We start from the raw sequence: 14116 nt of genomic DNA on the forward strand, positions 1-14116 counted from the left end.
TTGCCTTTTTTAATTTCTATCTTGAGAGGGGCAGCAAGAACCACTTTGCCAGTGACAAGGAGAGGGTCTGGGGAACCTTGTCCCTCTGCAATTTGAAGACATTGTACAAAAAACACACAGTGTATGAAAACCATTGACTTCAGAAAACACACGTATTTTCCTTTTACATTAAAGGGCATTTTGAGACCCTTCTTATGGAGATCCCAGATTAGCAAAAGGACACATGCCTGGACATTTCAGAGTGGAGAAGTCTGATCGCCAGGCAGGAATCTGAGTAGATGATGCAGGAAGGGGAAAAAAAACCTATGGGGCTAATAAAAAGCTGGCAGGTGACTCAAATATCCGTGAGGCAACTGCAAATCAGGGACCATGGTGTTTGTATTGGACAACCTGCTGTCAAATTGATAAAAATTGAAATGAATGAGAAATCCCTGTTCAGGACTAGAGGATCGGAAGCAGCCACCATGAGGCTGCTGTTGGCAACAGAATTCATGCAACCTCTTCGATTTGGAATTGGCTGTAGCTATTAAAATTTACACACACAAGTCCTCCCACCAGCAGTCCCATGCCTGGGCGGCAGTGTCCAGCAGGGGGTCCGTATATATTGAGTCACCCAAATTCCCATATTGACTTTGTAACCCCTGGAATTTCACAAAGTGCCTGTATTTGGATTTATGGTCTTTAAAGGAGAAGTTAAGATTGGGTTCTTTTGGCTGGGTCCTAACCCAACAGACCAGCATCCTTAGAAGGAGGGAGAATGCACGGAAGCACAGAGGGGCATCCATGCGATGCAGAATATGGCCACCTACAGCTGAGGAGGGACTTTTTGGGAGGAGCCAGCCTTGAAGATACCCTCATCTCAAACATCTGCCCTCCAGAATATGAGAAAATGAATGTCTGCTGTTGAGCCCACCCAACACAACGCTGTGTTCTGGCTGCCCAGAGACAGTCCACTGAGACACACTTAGGTGTTCCCAGTGGCCCTGCTGATGTGGCAACTAGATTGAGTACATTAAGGTCCACAGCACTGACAGGCTGCATTGCTGTGACAAACAGTCTCCCTTATGAAGTGTTATGGGGACATGTGAGGTCACAGCTCCTGACCTCGCAGGTATGCGTGATACCTTCTGTGAGATGACAAGCTACAGAGAAATGGATGGAATGGCTTAATGCACTCCCTTTCCTGTGTGCAAACCCTCCTGTAAGGCTTGGAGAAGGTCTGGAGGGACAGGCGAGCTGACTGCTATGCACGATACCTGGGGCAGGCTCAAATGAAAAAATAGCACACTGCAAAGATGCTCATGGTCTACTGTGACGTGAAAACAATTTAATTCTTTCTCTAACATTCCTACCAATATGTGAGAAGTGCCTTTCTTCCCCATACTCATGAAACTAGCATTGGGGGAGTGGAGGTCCAGATTCCTATTGTAGCAGGACTATAGGGCACTCCAGTGGGAAGGCCTGGGGGTCCCCATGGGAGTCCCCAGATTTGAGTCTAGTTATCTTGGGGTCCTGGAGGTACAGAGCCCTGTCCCTTCACTTGCACCTCAGACCATCTCTGGCTGTAGTAGGTGGCCTGGTACACCTGCCCCATCCCAGGAGACAGAGTAATTGTAGGTGTCGAACTGCTCCTCTGTGCTGTCCCAGGAGAGCTCTGCAAAGACAGCACCCAGTAGCCAAGCAGGGAGGCACCAAAGGGTTCACCAGGACATGGGAAACACCCATGACAAACTTTGCTCCACAGATCAGACCCAGAGGGGCATTTGCACAGACCTCCAGCCTGGAGGGGGGCCAAAATGACACCTTGGGGCTCAGGATTAACAAGTACATAGAAAAACTTGATCCCCACACTCCCCTTCACATCCTGCCAGCCATGACCTGGGTATAAAAATGTCAAAACTGCCCTGGCTGGCATAGCTCAGTGGATTGAGTATGGGCTGCGAACCAAAGCATCGCAGGTTTGATTCCCAGTCAGGGCACATGCCTGGGTTGCAGGCCAGGTCCCCAGTGGGGGCCATGTGAGAAGCAACCACACATTGATTCTCTCTCTCTCTCTTTCTCCTTCCCTTCCTCTCTCTAAAAATAAATAAATAAAATCTTTAAAAAATTCACCCTTGCTTTAAAGAAAATACTAATATTTTAAAAAAATGACAAAACTGCCAGGCATCCAACACTAAGCCACGTGGTCCTGCCCAGGATGGGCCCCTCATCCCAAGCTTTCCCTTATCACCCTCCAACACACACACACACACACACACACACACACACACACACATGCACTCATGTAGGATGAGGGGTAAGGGGCGTGGGGCTGCCTAGGGGGAATCACAGTTGTGGCCTGGCTGGATTGTCTTACTTTGGGTTGCCCTGTGTTAGCTGAGGCATTGCAGGTGAGGGATCAGCCAATGTCTATAGCAGCAGCAACATCTCTCATTCTGAGCTTTCCTTAGCCCAGAGATTTGGAAAGTCAGGAAATGAGAAAACATGCTACTCTGTTGAATGTCTCTAGTCAAGTAAGCTGGACAGGGGGCTATCTCTAGACTGTGGGTACCTAGTTACCAGTGTCACCAAGAAAGTGAGGTCACTTCTTCAAGGTCCCATTACCTAGGCCCTTTCCTCCAACCAGGCTCATCCAACACAGCTTCTGGGCTGTTGACCACTCACCCTCCTCATTCATGTCATCTCCCCACCTGTTCACCCATGCCCCACACAGCCTGCCCCTGGCTCCCTGGAAATGTGCCAGGTTCCCAGCTTGGAGGACAGAACTGAGTTCATGCCTCTCTTTTCTTACCAGTCCTGGAAAAGCCTTTGTGCCTCTCAGGCCTCCCCAGACTTCCAACCTGCACAATGTGGTGACGCACTTCCTGAGGACATCAACTGTGGAGGATGTAGTACCTATAATGCCAGTGGGCTGGAGTCACAGAAATCTGATGTATAAACATAGAGGTAGAAGAATGACAGGAATGAGTGGTATGTGGTATGGAACACCACTCAAAACTGGCCTGAGGGCCAGCTGTGTGATCTTGGGGAGTCACCATCCAGCTTGACCTCATTTCAGATCTGTACCTTCAAGGGGTTAAAATTAGAGGAAATTCAGATACTGTCATCCACTGGCCTAAAACCTTCCAGTGTCCTTCTGTTAAACAAAGAATCATACCCTGTGCTCAGGTCAGTCCCTGTGGGGCCAGCCTCCACAGTGGCTCCTAGTGATCCTGCCTGCAGGTGGGATCATCCTTGTGTATCCATTGAGTGTCAGTAACTGGCTTCTGAACAACAGAATGCAGCCAAGGTGAGGGAATGTCAGGCCCCAGTTGAATGAGAAAAACGGTCACTTCTGTCACACTCTTATTCTTGCGTTTCCTCCCTTCCTCTCTACCTCTGCTTCAGTTTCCTTCTGTCTCTCTCTGTCTCTGCCTGTCTATCCCTTTCTCAGCCATAGTTCCTGAACTGGGAGAGCAAGTGCAATGTTTCGAACTGTCCTGTCTAGAGACCTCCAGGAGAGAACTGAGGGAGTGCCAAGGTCAACAGCAGGAACTCAGGTTTCCCAGTTCAGACTGTATCCTGACAAAACCCAGGTGAGTGAGCTGGGAGCGAGTCTGCCCCAGTTGAGCCTCAGCTGAGACGCAGCCCCTACTTCATAGACACCTAGGAGCAGAGGCAATCAGCTGAGGAGCAGAGGCAATCAGCTGAACTGGGCCAAAACACCTGGTCTGCAGAACTCTGGGGTGTTAACATTCGTACTTTACAGGTGCAAGGTTTGGCAGCAAGATTGTTTATGCCTTAGTTTCTCCATCTGACGGTTGGCAATAATGATAAACATACCCTCTCTGAGGTTATTCTGGAGAGTATTAAAGAACTAATGTTTGAAAAATGGTTAGAACACTTGGGTATCACAACTACTGTGTCTATATGTTATAAATAAGTTTTTTTAAATGCCTCTTACTCCTGACGTGAGGACTGGTGCCTGGTGGCACATAGGGAGTACTTCATAACAGATAAATGGTGAATGACTGGCATTATGGAAAGCCTTGCAAACATCTCCTCCTGCCCTGGCCTTGATTGCCTATGTGAGGAGCTGGATCAGACTATCCATCTGTGTAGCCTTTTCTATGGTTTGGGACCAGAACATTTCAGGATCCTGGAGACCTCTAAGAGAGAGATGGGACTTCCTGGGTTGGAGTGGAAGTTTTCAGGGTCAGCTGAGCCTCCTCCAGGGAAGGCAGGAACTCTGAGCTGACGACAGAACCAGACCCAGCCCAGGGTCTGGAAGCCAGGAAGAGGAGCAGACAAAGCCCAGGAGGCTCTGACAGAACTGGGAGAGGCCAGGAGAAACTCCTGGGTCCCATTTCACCAGATCCTCCTGCTGCGTGGAAGGCACTGGGCAGAGATATTTGAATGACTCCTTTTCAATCTAGAAGTGCAACTTTTATTTGTTCAAAATTATACATATACCTAACATTTAACTAGTGAATCTCTTTGCTGAGTGTGGGCTGCAGGGCTGTCTGTGGGGCCAAATTAGGACCTCATTTCCCAGGCGCAGCTGTACACTGGGAATCTGGTGCCCCTGGGGGAAAAGCTCCAAGTTCTCAGCCTCCAAAGGAGGCTCAAACAGGACATAGTGGGGAGGCAGCTGAGAGCCCCTTCACCCTTCCCACCTTAAAGCTACCTGCTGCCAGAATATTATTCAGCCTTGAAAATGAAGGAAATTCTGACACAGGCTACATCATGAGCCTTCAGGATGCTATGCCCAGGGAAATGAACCAGTCACAAAAGGACAAATATAGGATAATCCCACTTGCATGATGTCCCTAGTGAAGTCATATTCACAGAGATGGAACTGGAGGAGGTTTCCAGAGGGTGGAAGGAGAAGGGGGATGGCGTTTCTGGTTTGCAAGATGAGAAGAGTTCTGGAGAGGGTGGTGGTGACAGCTGCACAGCAATGTGAATGTAACTAATACCACTGAGCTATGCACTTACAAATGATTAAGATACTAAAGTTTGTTGTGTGTACTTCATCAATTTGTTTTTCTGCAAAAAGCTTTATTGTTTCTACTTGGTCCAATGCAGGTGACAGGGGCTCCAAGGTGGTTAAAATGGTTTCGGGGAGAGGCTCAGGCAGAAGCCAGGCACCACGGGGACACACAGGGGTCCCTCAAAGGCTCTGGGCTCCAAGAATGAGCCTTTCGGAGAGATACTGGCCTGGCCCAGCCTGTGGCCACCTCCACCACTTACTCCCAACAGTTCCAGAACAAACAGGCAGGGGCCTGATGAAGGGCAGGCTGGTTCTGAGTTCTCTCTTCCCCCCTTATGACTACAAGGGTCACCCCTGCAGGGCCCAGAGTGACTGCAAGTAGGCAGAGGACAGAAGAAATGGTGAAAGCGGTTGTTGAACCAGTGATTGTGAGGTTGATTACTAATGGTTTAGTCAAACTCGGAGGGTGCAGAGGTGATCTGCAAGGGAAGACTTAATTGCCACAAGCGTGCACAAGAGAGCTTGTGGGTTTGTTGAGTGTGCAAGCACTGCCAAATGGCTCACAGTGGTTGTGCTGGATGGGGAGCTGGAAGGTGCAGAATGGTGGAGTGGTTGGTAACCTAGCTCAGTAGGTGTTCAGAGTGGCTCTTGCACAGGGAGTGTGTGACAAGACACGGTTGAACAGCTTGCAATGGCTGTGAAAAGCAGAAGCCTGACCATGAGCATGGGAGCAAGCAGTTGTTCAATGCCACAGAGGGTGTGCTGGAGTGCAAGTTGGATGGAGCGAGATGCACATGCATGGGTTGGTTGTTGAACCACATGTGGTGAATGGGTAGAAGGTGACTGTGGCTGGCAAACAATAAGTATATGAAGTGTGAGGCTGAACAGAGAACAAGGCAGTGGCTTTTGAGTTACACAGTGAGTGTGCAGTGATTAAACGGCAGAGTGGGTGTGCAAACAATGTAAGTTTGTATGGAATCAGTGTGCAAAGGGTGATTACTAATCCAGTGAGTGTGAATAGTTCAGCCAGTGTGCCAAATCAGTGATTGAAAAACACTCAGGGAAGTGTGCAGAGGGACTGTCACATGGCAGTGCAGGAGCAGGTGCGGTGCAGGTGAGTACACCAAGGGGCTTTATTGGATTGCCTACAGCAACTGTGCAAGGAGAAAGTGCTGCATGTCCGCGCTAACAGGGGGGTGCTGGAGGGAGCAGTGACTGCTGAATCCCTGTGAACAAACACAGAATGATCACATTGGTTAAGCTTATGTGCCCACGTGGCAAGGCCACAGTGCCACTTGGTCAAATGCCAGTGTGGTTATTGCTGTTGAGAGTTTTTAGATAAGATTCACATTTAACTCAGCAGACTGAGCAAATAAAGCAGATGACCTGCCAAAACCCTGCAGGTGGGCCTTGTCCAATCAGTTGAGGCCTTAAAAGCAAGGACCAAGGTTTACAAAGCAATTCTGCTTCCAGACTGCAACACAGAACCCTTGCCTAGGTCCAGCCTTTGGACCCACGACAACTTCAACTCTGGTCTCTTGCTCCAGGCTTCCCTGGACTCACACTCACTGGCCCCATCTCTCTCCATACATCTGGCTGGTTGCAGAACACATCCTGTGACCGAGTGGCACACAGGTGTGCAAGGAGCAGAACTGGGATGATGCAGATAGGCGTGCAGAGCTTAAAATGTAAACAGTGCATAATGCTGTTTGCTTGGTACACAGAAGTGTGCAAGGACCGGGAGTTGGGTGGGAAGAATGAGTGTGCAGAGTGGTTGTTGAATTGGTTTGCAAAGTGACTCTGGATGGCAGATACTTGTGTGACAAGTAGGTGGATGGTGCAGGACAAGTGTGTAAGAGGCCTGTCTCCAGCCAGCCTGCAGGTGGACCCTAACCAGGGCCCTCTCACTGCTGGTTGGGAGCAGAAGGGTGGCCCTGGAGTCCTGGAGGGAGACAACACATGAGTGCTGTGACCTGCTCCTTACTGTCCACAGGGCCCAAGTGTTTCCTGCTATAGTACCTGATGCCTGGGGCCCTGGCCCAGAGCACTGACCAATGGAATCTCTGGTTCAGGACCTTGCCAGGGGAGCCAGTGGACAGCAGAGGAAAGGAAGTCGCTAAATAGTGGCTCAAATGTGGGAGACAGGCCCTGCAGCATGGGGGTGCCCGGGGCCCAGTGTCTCTCTCCCACCTGAAGGGGCTTGCTCCAGAGGGAGAGGTGTGGGCCTGGGGGTGAGGCACTACTGTGGAGGGGGCCTGAGCTGCTGTGGGTAGGAGGCCCATTGGCCTGGGGCTGGCATTTGCTGAGGGAAGGCTGAGACAGGAAGAAAATCAAGCCCCACACCACTTACACTCCTGAGCCCCCAGCATACTCCCTCCCAGCTTTGCCATAGGTCCAATTCACCAGCAACTCTTCACCCACCCCTTCACCAGATCCCAGTCCCCAGTCCTGCTGGGCCCTCTGGACAAGCGCAGAGGTCCGGCAATAACAGGACAGTGCCACACCCTTAAGAGCAGGAACTACATCTGGGAAACCAAGGCAACAAGACTCAGCAGAGAGACAGCATGTCCCAAGCCATATGGGAGGATGCAGCTTTATTTCTTCTGGAAGGGACCCTAGAGCAGGGCAACAGCTTCCCATGGTAGTGCCTGAAGGGTCCTGTCCGGACATGTCCTGTCACCCTCACAGCACACACTAAAGAGACTCCATGCTGGCCATGACTTCCTCTAGCTGCTGCAGGAGATCCTCTGGCTGCGGAGAGAGCATGCTGGTGTCCACTCTCTGGAAGTCGGGGTTGACTACCACAGACGCCAGCACCTCAGCAATCCGGCTGATGTCAAAAATGGTCTGCTGGGGGCCCAGCCCAGAGCCCTCACCATATTCCACTTCACCAGGGCCTATCTCCTTTGCTAAGAGGAGCCTCCTTTCAGCAATGACCTTGAGGAAGTGGTAAAATTCTTTGAAATTGATCCCAGAGCAGGACCTCATGATGACCTAGACCAGAGAGGAGTGACCAGTGAGCTATTGCTCACCTGCAATCAATCAGCAAGTTTCTGCTGACTGTGGACAGAGTCCCAGCTGCAAAGGACCCCCCAAGCTGTGGACCTGTCTTTGAGGATGGAGACAGATACCTGGGGGCCAGTCAATGATTCCTGGCAGCCCCTGTGACCTGCCTCAGCCCTAGACTGACCCTCTTACAGGCAAGCCAGGCAGCCACCCCTCCCCCCAACTGCAGCCCTATCCCAGGTGAGCTCCCCACCCCCTCCGTGGGTGGCCCTGGCCTGTCCCCACTGCCTTCTAGGCCAGACACCACACCTGGCAGTGGTGGTGCCAGTCAGGCATGGTGTCCCTCCACTCGCCGACCTCCCGTTGCACAGCACGGAGCTCCTGCTGCAGGAAATGCCACATGTTGGCCAGGTTACAGCCATTGACCCAGTTATGGTTGATGGAGATAGTGTCCTCCTGGAAGAGGTAGGTTGCAGGTTGTCTTTTCCCCATCCTGAGGTCCTCTCATCCCTACTCAGCTGGGAATGCCTGCTTCCACCTGTCTCCCAGGGGGTGCGAGCGGGGAAGAGGAAACTGGGCCTGGGATCACCTGAGTCAACAGCTAACCCAGAGTGGGACTCCATAGGGGCCCTGGACAACCCTGTGTGAGGACTAGGAAGGTAATGTAGGAAGGAGGGAATGGGGGCTAGAAATCCTTAGGACGCTGTATGGAGTTGACATGCCAACACACAGGACCAGCCTCACCATGGCCTGCCTTGTCACACACCCAGGGTCTCCCAAAGGGACAACCTACCCACTGTGGAGTCGGGAGGGGTAGGCACAGCCCTCTGTCTTCAGGAAGCATCTAGAAAGGTGCCAAGGGCAGGCTAACAGGCAGCATTGGGAGGGAGTCAGGACCAGCCTGCTGAGCCACACGGTGTGTCTCCCTGCTTGCCTGGGCCAGCTCTTGGGCATGTGGGACAGGGTGAGCCCACCCTACCATGTTGTGGACTTGGTGGTGCCACCCGCTGGGCACGAACACCATCTCGCCTGCCTCCTGCATGACCTCCAGTGGGGGGCTGCAGTGGTTGAGCCCTGGGTGTGGGCGGCTCTCCAGGAATGCAGGGGCGGTCACGTCGTAGGGCAAGCCACCATGGCAGTCCCGTAGGGCTTCTTCTTGCCCTGGTGGGAAGAGGAACCACTTTTTCCTCCCGCAGATATTGACAGACCAGCTGAAGGAGCGGAAAATGTCAGCATGGAATGGCGACCTGCAAAGAGTCCCTGTTGGTGCCTTGTGGCCGGGGTGTGGGCTGTGGTTTTTCCAAATAGACTGGCCACGATTTGGGGCCTGAGATCCCCAGCTCTTACGCTTGTCTGTGAGCCACAGGGGTGAGCCAGACCTCCCCACCCCAGCACACCCAGCAGGAGGGGCACAGGCTCTGGGCAGAGCCACAAAGGAAAGAGTGGAAGTGGATTTGGAAATGCCAGGCCAAGAGAACTCTCACAGAAGCTCTAAGGGAGCCGACATGGTTCAGCACAGTAACCAGGGACAAGGTGCAAGGCAGTGGGTGGGAGCAGAGAGACGGTTACCAGGTGCCAGTGGGCCCCATGTAGATGAAACGGTAGTCGTCCACATCCAGGGTGTCCCAGTATTCGTTGAGCCAGTCAGAGGAGAAGTACACAGGCAGGGTGAATATGCCCTCTGCAGAGGAGTCCCTTCGGAGAGCAAGCGGCATGAGGATGCTGTCTCCTCCACACACCCGGGCCCAACATGGTCCCTGATGTGAGGGACCCTGGGCTGCCAGGCTGAGTGGGGCCACCTCCAATGACCCAGCCCTAAGTCTGACCACTGATGACTAGAGCTCCCGGTGACCCCAGCTGAGCTTACCTAAATAACTGAACCAGAGTGGTGAGCAGGTGAGATGGTTGTGGGTACTGTGACAGCACCCAGATGACCCAGGTAGGTAGCAACCCAGGTGCCTTGGGCCCCCCAGCACCAGTCCCACAGTTTCAGACTCTGGCTGAGTTGGGGTCTAATGAGTCACCTGAATCAGACTGGCTTTCTGAAACTGTGGGCCTCTTCAGTGTTTTCACTCACATTTGTGACGGGGGCTCTGCTGCGCAGACGCAAGGTCATGGACTCAGGCACAAGGAGTTATACACACCAAGGTCCTTTTCACCCTCAGCCTCTCCAACCTTACTCCACAGTGAGTCCCACAAGCCAACCTTAGCACAGGAACACATTAAACCTATCCAAAGGAGAACGGCAGGCTGGAGTAAGCTTCTGGGCTCGCTAACACGCCATGCTCACTCAGTCAGAGGCCACAGTGAGAGCCCAGTGGCACCAAACCACTTGGAGCTGCCCAAACACCAGGCCTTTGTGCACTCAGACTCCTGCCTGCTTACCAGACTGTACCAGACTGTCTGCCGGGGCCAGGCCTGCTCTGCTCTGTTCATTTAGGGTTGCCAAGGAAAACACAGGACACTCAGTCAAAACCAAATTTCAAATAAACAATAAGAAGTTTTTATCATAAGTATACCCCCATCTGGGATATACTTACACCCGAAAAACCACTTATTGCTTATCTGTAGCTCGACTCCACAGTGCATAAGTGTCGGGACCTACAAGTCCAATACAAGGTCTGAGGGCCAGGACCAGTGTCTGGTCACACTTTAATCACTTTCTACACAGAAAGCTCCATGCCAAGCTCAAAGAGTAGTGGCAGGAGAAATGAGGACATGCTGGGGGTGCTGCAGGTAGGGGCTGGTGCTGGTGGGTCTCACGTACTCTAACATTGGTCTTAGGGTCACTGGAGCCTTAGTTCTAGTCTCACTATGCCTTTTTAAGCCTTGTTTTCCACATCAGCATAACAAAACTTCGATTTGTGTCCTCTTTCATCTTATGTTAATTGAGCAAGTAGCTGCCAGCTGGGGGAAGTCTGACTATGATTGTTTCTGGTGAAGTGCATGCCTCTGGGGGGCAAACACCAGGGGACCACTTCCAGGAGTGGGCCGGGCACAGAGAGAGAGATGTTTTCACAACAGCATCGTTTGAGTTCTCCAGATGGAAATGTATAGGAGGGAGCAAAGAAATTCCTCTTTAAGGAATTGGTGTTGCTCCGCAGTGAGGGAGGCCTTAAGCAGGAGGGACACAGTCCTGCTGGAAAGCCTAGCAGTGGGGTGCAGGAATTGAGGCAGGTGGCCATTCAGGAGACTAGCAGTACAACAGGATGGACCTGGAGTAGTGGGGCTGGAAAGGGAGATTGGGCCCTGACTGGTGTGGCTCAGTGGGTTGGGTGTTGCCCTGCAGACTGAAAGGTTCGATTCCCGGTCAGGGCATAAGCCTGGGTAGCAGGTTCGGATGTGTACAAAAAGCAACCAACTGATGTTTCTCTCCCTCTCTAAAATCAATAAGCATGTCCTCAGGTGAAGATAAAAAAGGAAAAAAAAGGTAGGCTGTTCCAGGGGACACCTGAGAGGAGGAACAAGGGCTGGGTGCTGCCAATTAGATGGGCAAATGCGACCAAGAGGTGATAACCAGAGCCCACCTGCACCTCCACCAGTCCCACGTTCCCCACGCAGCCTATTGCGTGCATACTACGAGTCGGCCACACTGTTCTGCAGAGAGCTGTGTTTCTTATACAGATTTAAATTTCTAACTGGGAAAAAGACAGAATCCCCCATGTGCAGCCAAGGATCACTCAGGTCTGGAACAATCAGTGCGGTGGCCAGTGAACCATGCCTTTACCTGCACAGGTGCCAGTCTTTAAGGTAGAGACGGCCCCGTGGAGAAGAGTAGTGCCCCTGGATGAACTCTTTCCAGTAGCTGATGTAATCTCTGAGGGGCATGTGTTCTTTAGGGTTCGAGTTGTATTCCTGGACCCCGCAGTTTGCAACAGGTACAACTACATCTCCTAAAAGGGGAGGGTCAGATACAGGTTTTTCTGAGTCCTCCAGCTTGTCCATTTTCTCCAACCCTGCCCACCCTCCAACTCACTGCTACACCGTCTCCACATCAATTCTTCCGGGAACCCACTCATGCCCTGCCTTCCCCCAAAACACTCAGTGGTGTCCTCTGCAGTATGATCTAAGGAAGCTTGGCCAAATGAGACTCAGAGGACCCTGCTCTAGTCCAGTGCTGGCGCTCGCCCTCAGTCCTTACCATAATTTTGAAGCAGATAATCGAAGTCAGGTTTCCCACTGGGTGTCACCCAGTGCTTCCTGCTGCCCCAGCCCTCGGTGAAGGCGCTGGAGAAAACACACGGCAAGTTGGGGAGCAGGTAACCCTTGAAGAAGTCCGCGTAGGAAAAGGAGTCTGGATTCTCAATAAAGTCCACACGGTCTGGGGTAGGGCAGACCCTGCTGGGGAGACGCCCTCGGAGGCGTCGGAAGTGACTCTCTGCGAACACGCGCGTTTCCCTGTCCATATCGGGCCAGGCTCGGCGTCCACACGGTGCAGGGCTTCAAAGGACAGAGGGGAGGCTCGGGACGGGACAAACGGGTGTGTCGTGGAATGGAGAAGCTTCCAGCAGGTCGGGAGGGGAAGAGGGGGCGTCTGCCGAGAGCGGAGGGACTGCAAGGGAAGACGCAGCTTGGGAGGACGACGTGCCAGTGATGCCACTGGGCGAAAGGAGGTAGCCAGACCCGGCCCCCGGACTTCCACAGTCTGGCATTTTAACCTAGGAAATGAAAAGGAAGTATTTCCTAAAACTACTTCCGGCGCAGAAGCTGTGGGCACTGGTGGCTCTCAGCCTCCGCGCCGGCTAGAACAAAATGAGATACACACACTACTGCGCTGTAGGCCAGACGCTGCTGAGCGGAACCAAGAAGCTGCGGGCAGCGTTCCTGCAGGAATGCGTATCAAAGCGCGCTGGGCCTTGAACGCATGCGCACAGTTTGCTGCGGCCCTCACCGGGCGTGGGCGCACGCGCTGGGAGGGGACCTCAGAACTGCCTGCTCACATCTGAGATTGTCCGCGTCCACCCCGGGTCTCCTCGTCTTAGCACTTCAAGACTCAGGAATGCGTCGTTTCTAGTCTGTGTCTGGGCCTGTGCTGCGCGGAGGACCCCTTCTTTTTTCAGTGCCCAAGTGGCAGGGGTAGGTGGTGTATTGTGGGCTGGGCTGAGAAAGGTGCAGAAGGGCCAAAGGTGGGGTACTAGGGGATGGTGAAAGACTAAGGGTATGATGGGGGACTTGGAGTGGATGATAGGGGCCTCGGGGAATGATGGGGACATGGAGAGTAATAGGAGAGCCTAGGGATTTTGTGGGAATCTGGAGGAGGTAATGGGGCCTATGGTGATGGTGAAACCTGGAGGGAATAATGGGGGGCCTTCGGGGATCATGGGGGCCTGGAGGGGATGATGGGAGCCTGGGGGATGGTGGGGACCTAGAAAGCATGGTCGTGACCCCGAGGGCATGTGGGGGCCTAGGGGGTGGTGGAGACCTGAAAGTTGGGGGGTGGGGTATGGAGAGATAGTGAGGACCTTCGAGGAGATGTTGGGTGCCCTGGGAGATACTAGGCATCTGGGAGCCTGGTGGTGGAGGAATAGGAGGACCTGAAATGAGAGTGTGGGGATCCAGAGGCCTAAAATGTACACCACAGGCCTAAAATGGTACATGAGTGGGGATGTGGTGGGGATGACAAGTCTCAGTCTCAGCATATTGGAGAAGTCAAGGTTCTACTGTCACAAACCTATCCACACCAGCATGGGAAGAAAGACATCAGACTTATTACTGTGTGAACTTGGCAGATGTATGTGGAGTGTCAGCAAGAGGGGACATAGTCATGCAGAACTTGACATCTCCCACACATTAAAGCAGAAAAAGAAGCAATGGGGCCTCTCTCATCTCATCTCCTGAAAGGAAAGATGGACCTGCCGTGCAGTCTGCACTGGGGGAGAGACTCCTGACTTCCTGGAGCTTTGTGTTTGCAGTTCAGTCAGGACAGTTTCCCTGGAAGGAGAACAGGGAGTACCAGAAGCAGAAAGGCAGGGAAGGGAGGACTAGGAGGAAAGTAAGTTTGGGGGAATCTGAGGCCCAGGTGGAAGGGATCTGAGGTGGGAGCAAAGAACACTGGTCAGATGGGACTGAGGGTGGGAGTTGTCTGTGGCAGGTGGAGCAGTGGGAGGTGGTGTGTGATTTGTGTCCCATGCACCTTCT

General features: G+C 52.6%; 2 protein-coding genes across 6 annotated transcripts in view; one reads left to right on the forward strand and one right to left on the reverse strand.

Moving 5' to 3' along the window:
• Nucleotides 1–7551: 7551 nt before the first annotated feature.
• JMJD4 (jumonji domain containing 4) lies at nt 7552–12647 on the reverse strand. Of its 3 annotated transcripts, none has more exons than XM_045850506.1 (6): nt 12120–12647; nt 11706–11871; nt 9548–9673; nt 8958–9225; nt 8288–8362; nt 7552–7966 (listed from the first exon to the last, which is right to left on the reverse strand). In XM_045850506.1, the coding sequence occupies exons 1-6, from the start codon at nt 12382–12384 to the stop codon at nt 7667–7669; spliced, it is 1200 nt and encodes a 399-aa protein (XP_045706462.1). In that variant the 5' UTR covers nt 12385–12647; the 3' UTR covers nt 7552–7666. The 3 variants fall into 3 exon arrangements, with proteins under 3 accessions (XP_045706462.1, XP_045706463.1, XP_045706461.1); XM_045850507.1 differs by having other exon boundaries at nt 7552–7723; nt 8288–8434; nt 12120–12646; XM_045850505.1 differs by having other exon boundaries at nt 8288–8434; nt 12120–12645.
• Nucleotides 12648–12836: 189 nt separating this feature from the next.
• Nucleotides 12837–14116, forward strand: part of SNAP47 (synaptosome associated protein 47) — a 51806-nt gene continuing 50526 nt past the window's right edge. For 2 of the 3 annotated variants that reach the window (XR_006787087.1, XM_045850511.1), the window contains exon 1: nt 12837–13054. The gene's annotated coding sequence lies outside the window, so the exon portion shown is untranslated. The remainder of the gene's footprint in view (nt 13055–14116) is intronic. The other variant, XM_045850508.1, reaches the window with a different exon arrangement.

This window comes from Phyllostomus hastatus, unplaced genomic scaffold (genome assembly GCF_019186645.2).
Source record: "Phyllostomus hastatus isolate PE091 unplaced genomic scaffold, TTU_PhHast_1.1 phas_contig_81, whole genome shotgun sequence".
NCBI classification, from domain to species: Eukaryota; Metazoa; Chordata; class Mammalia; order Chiroptera; family Phyllostomidae; genus Phyllostomus; species Phyllostomus hastatus.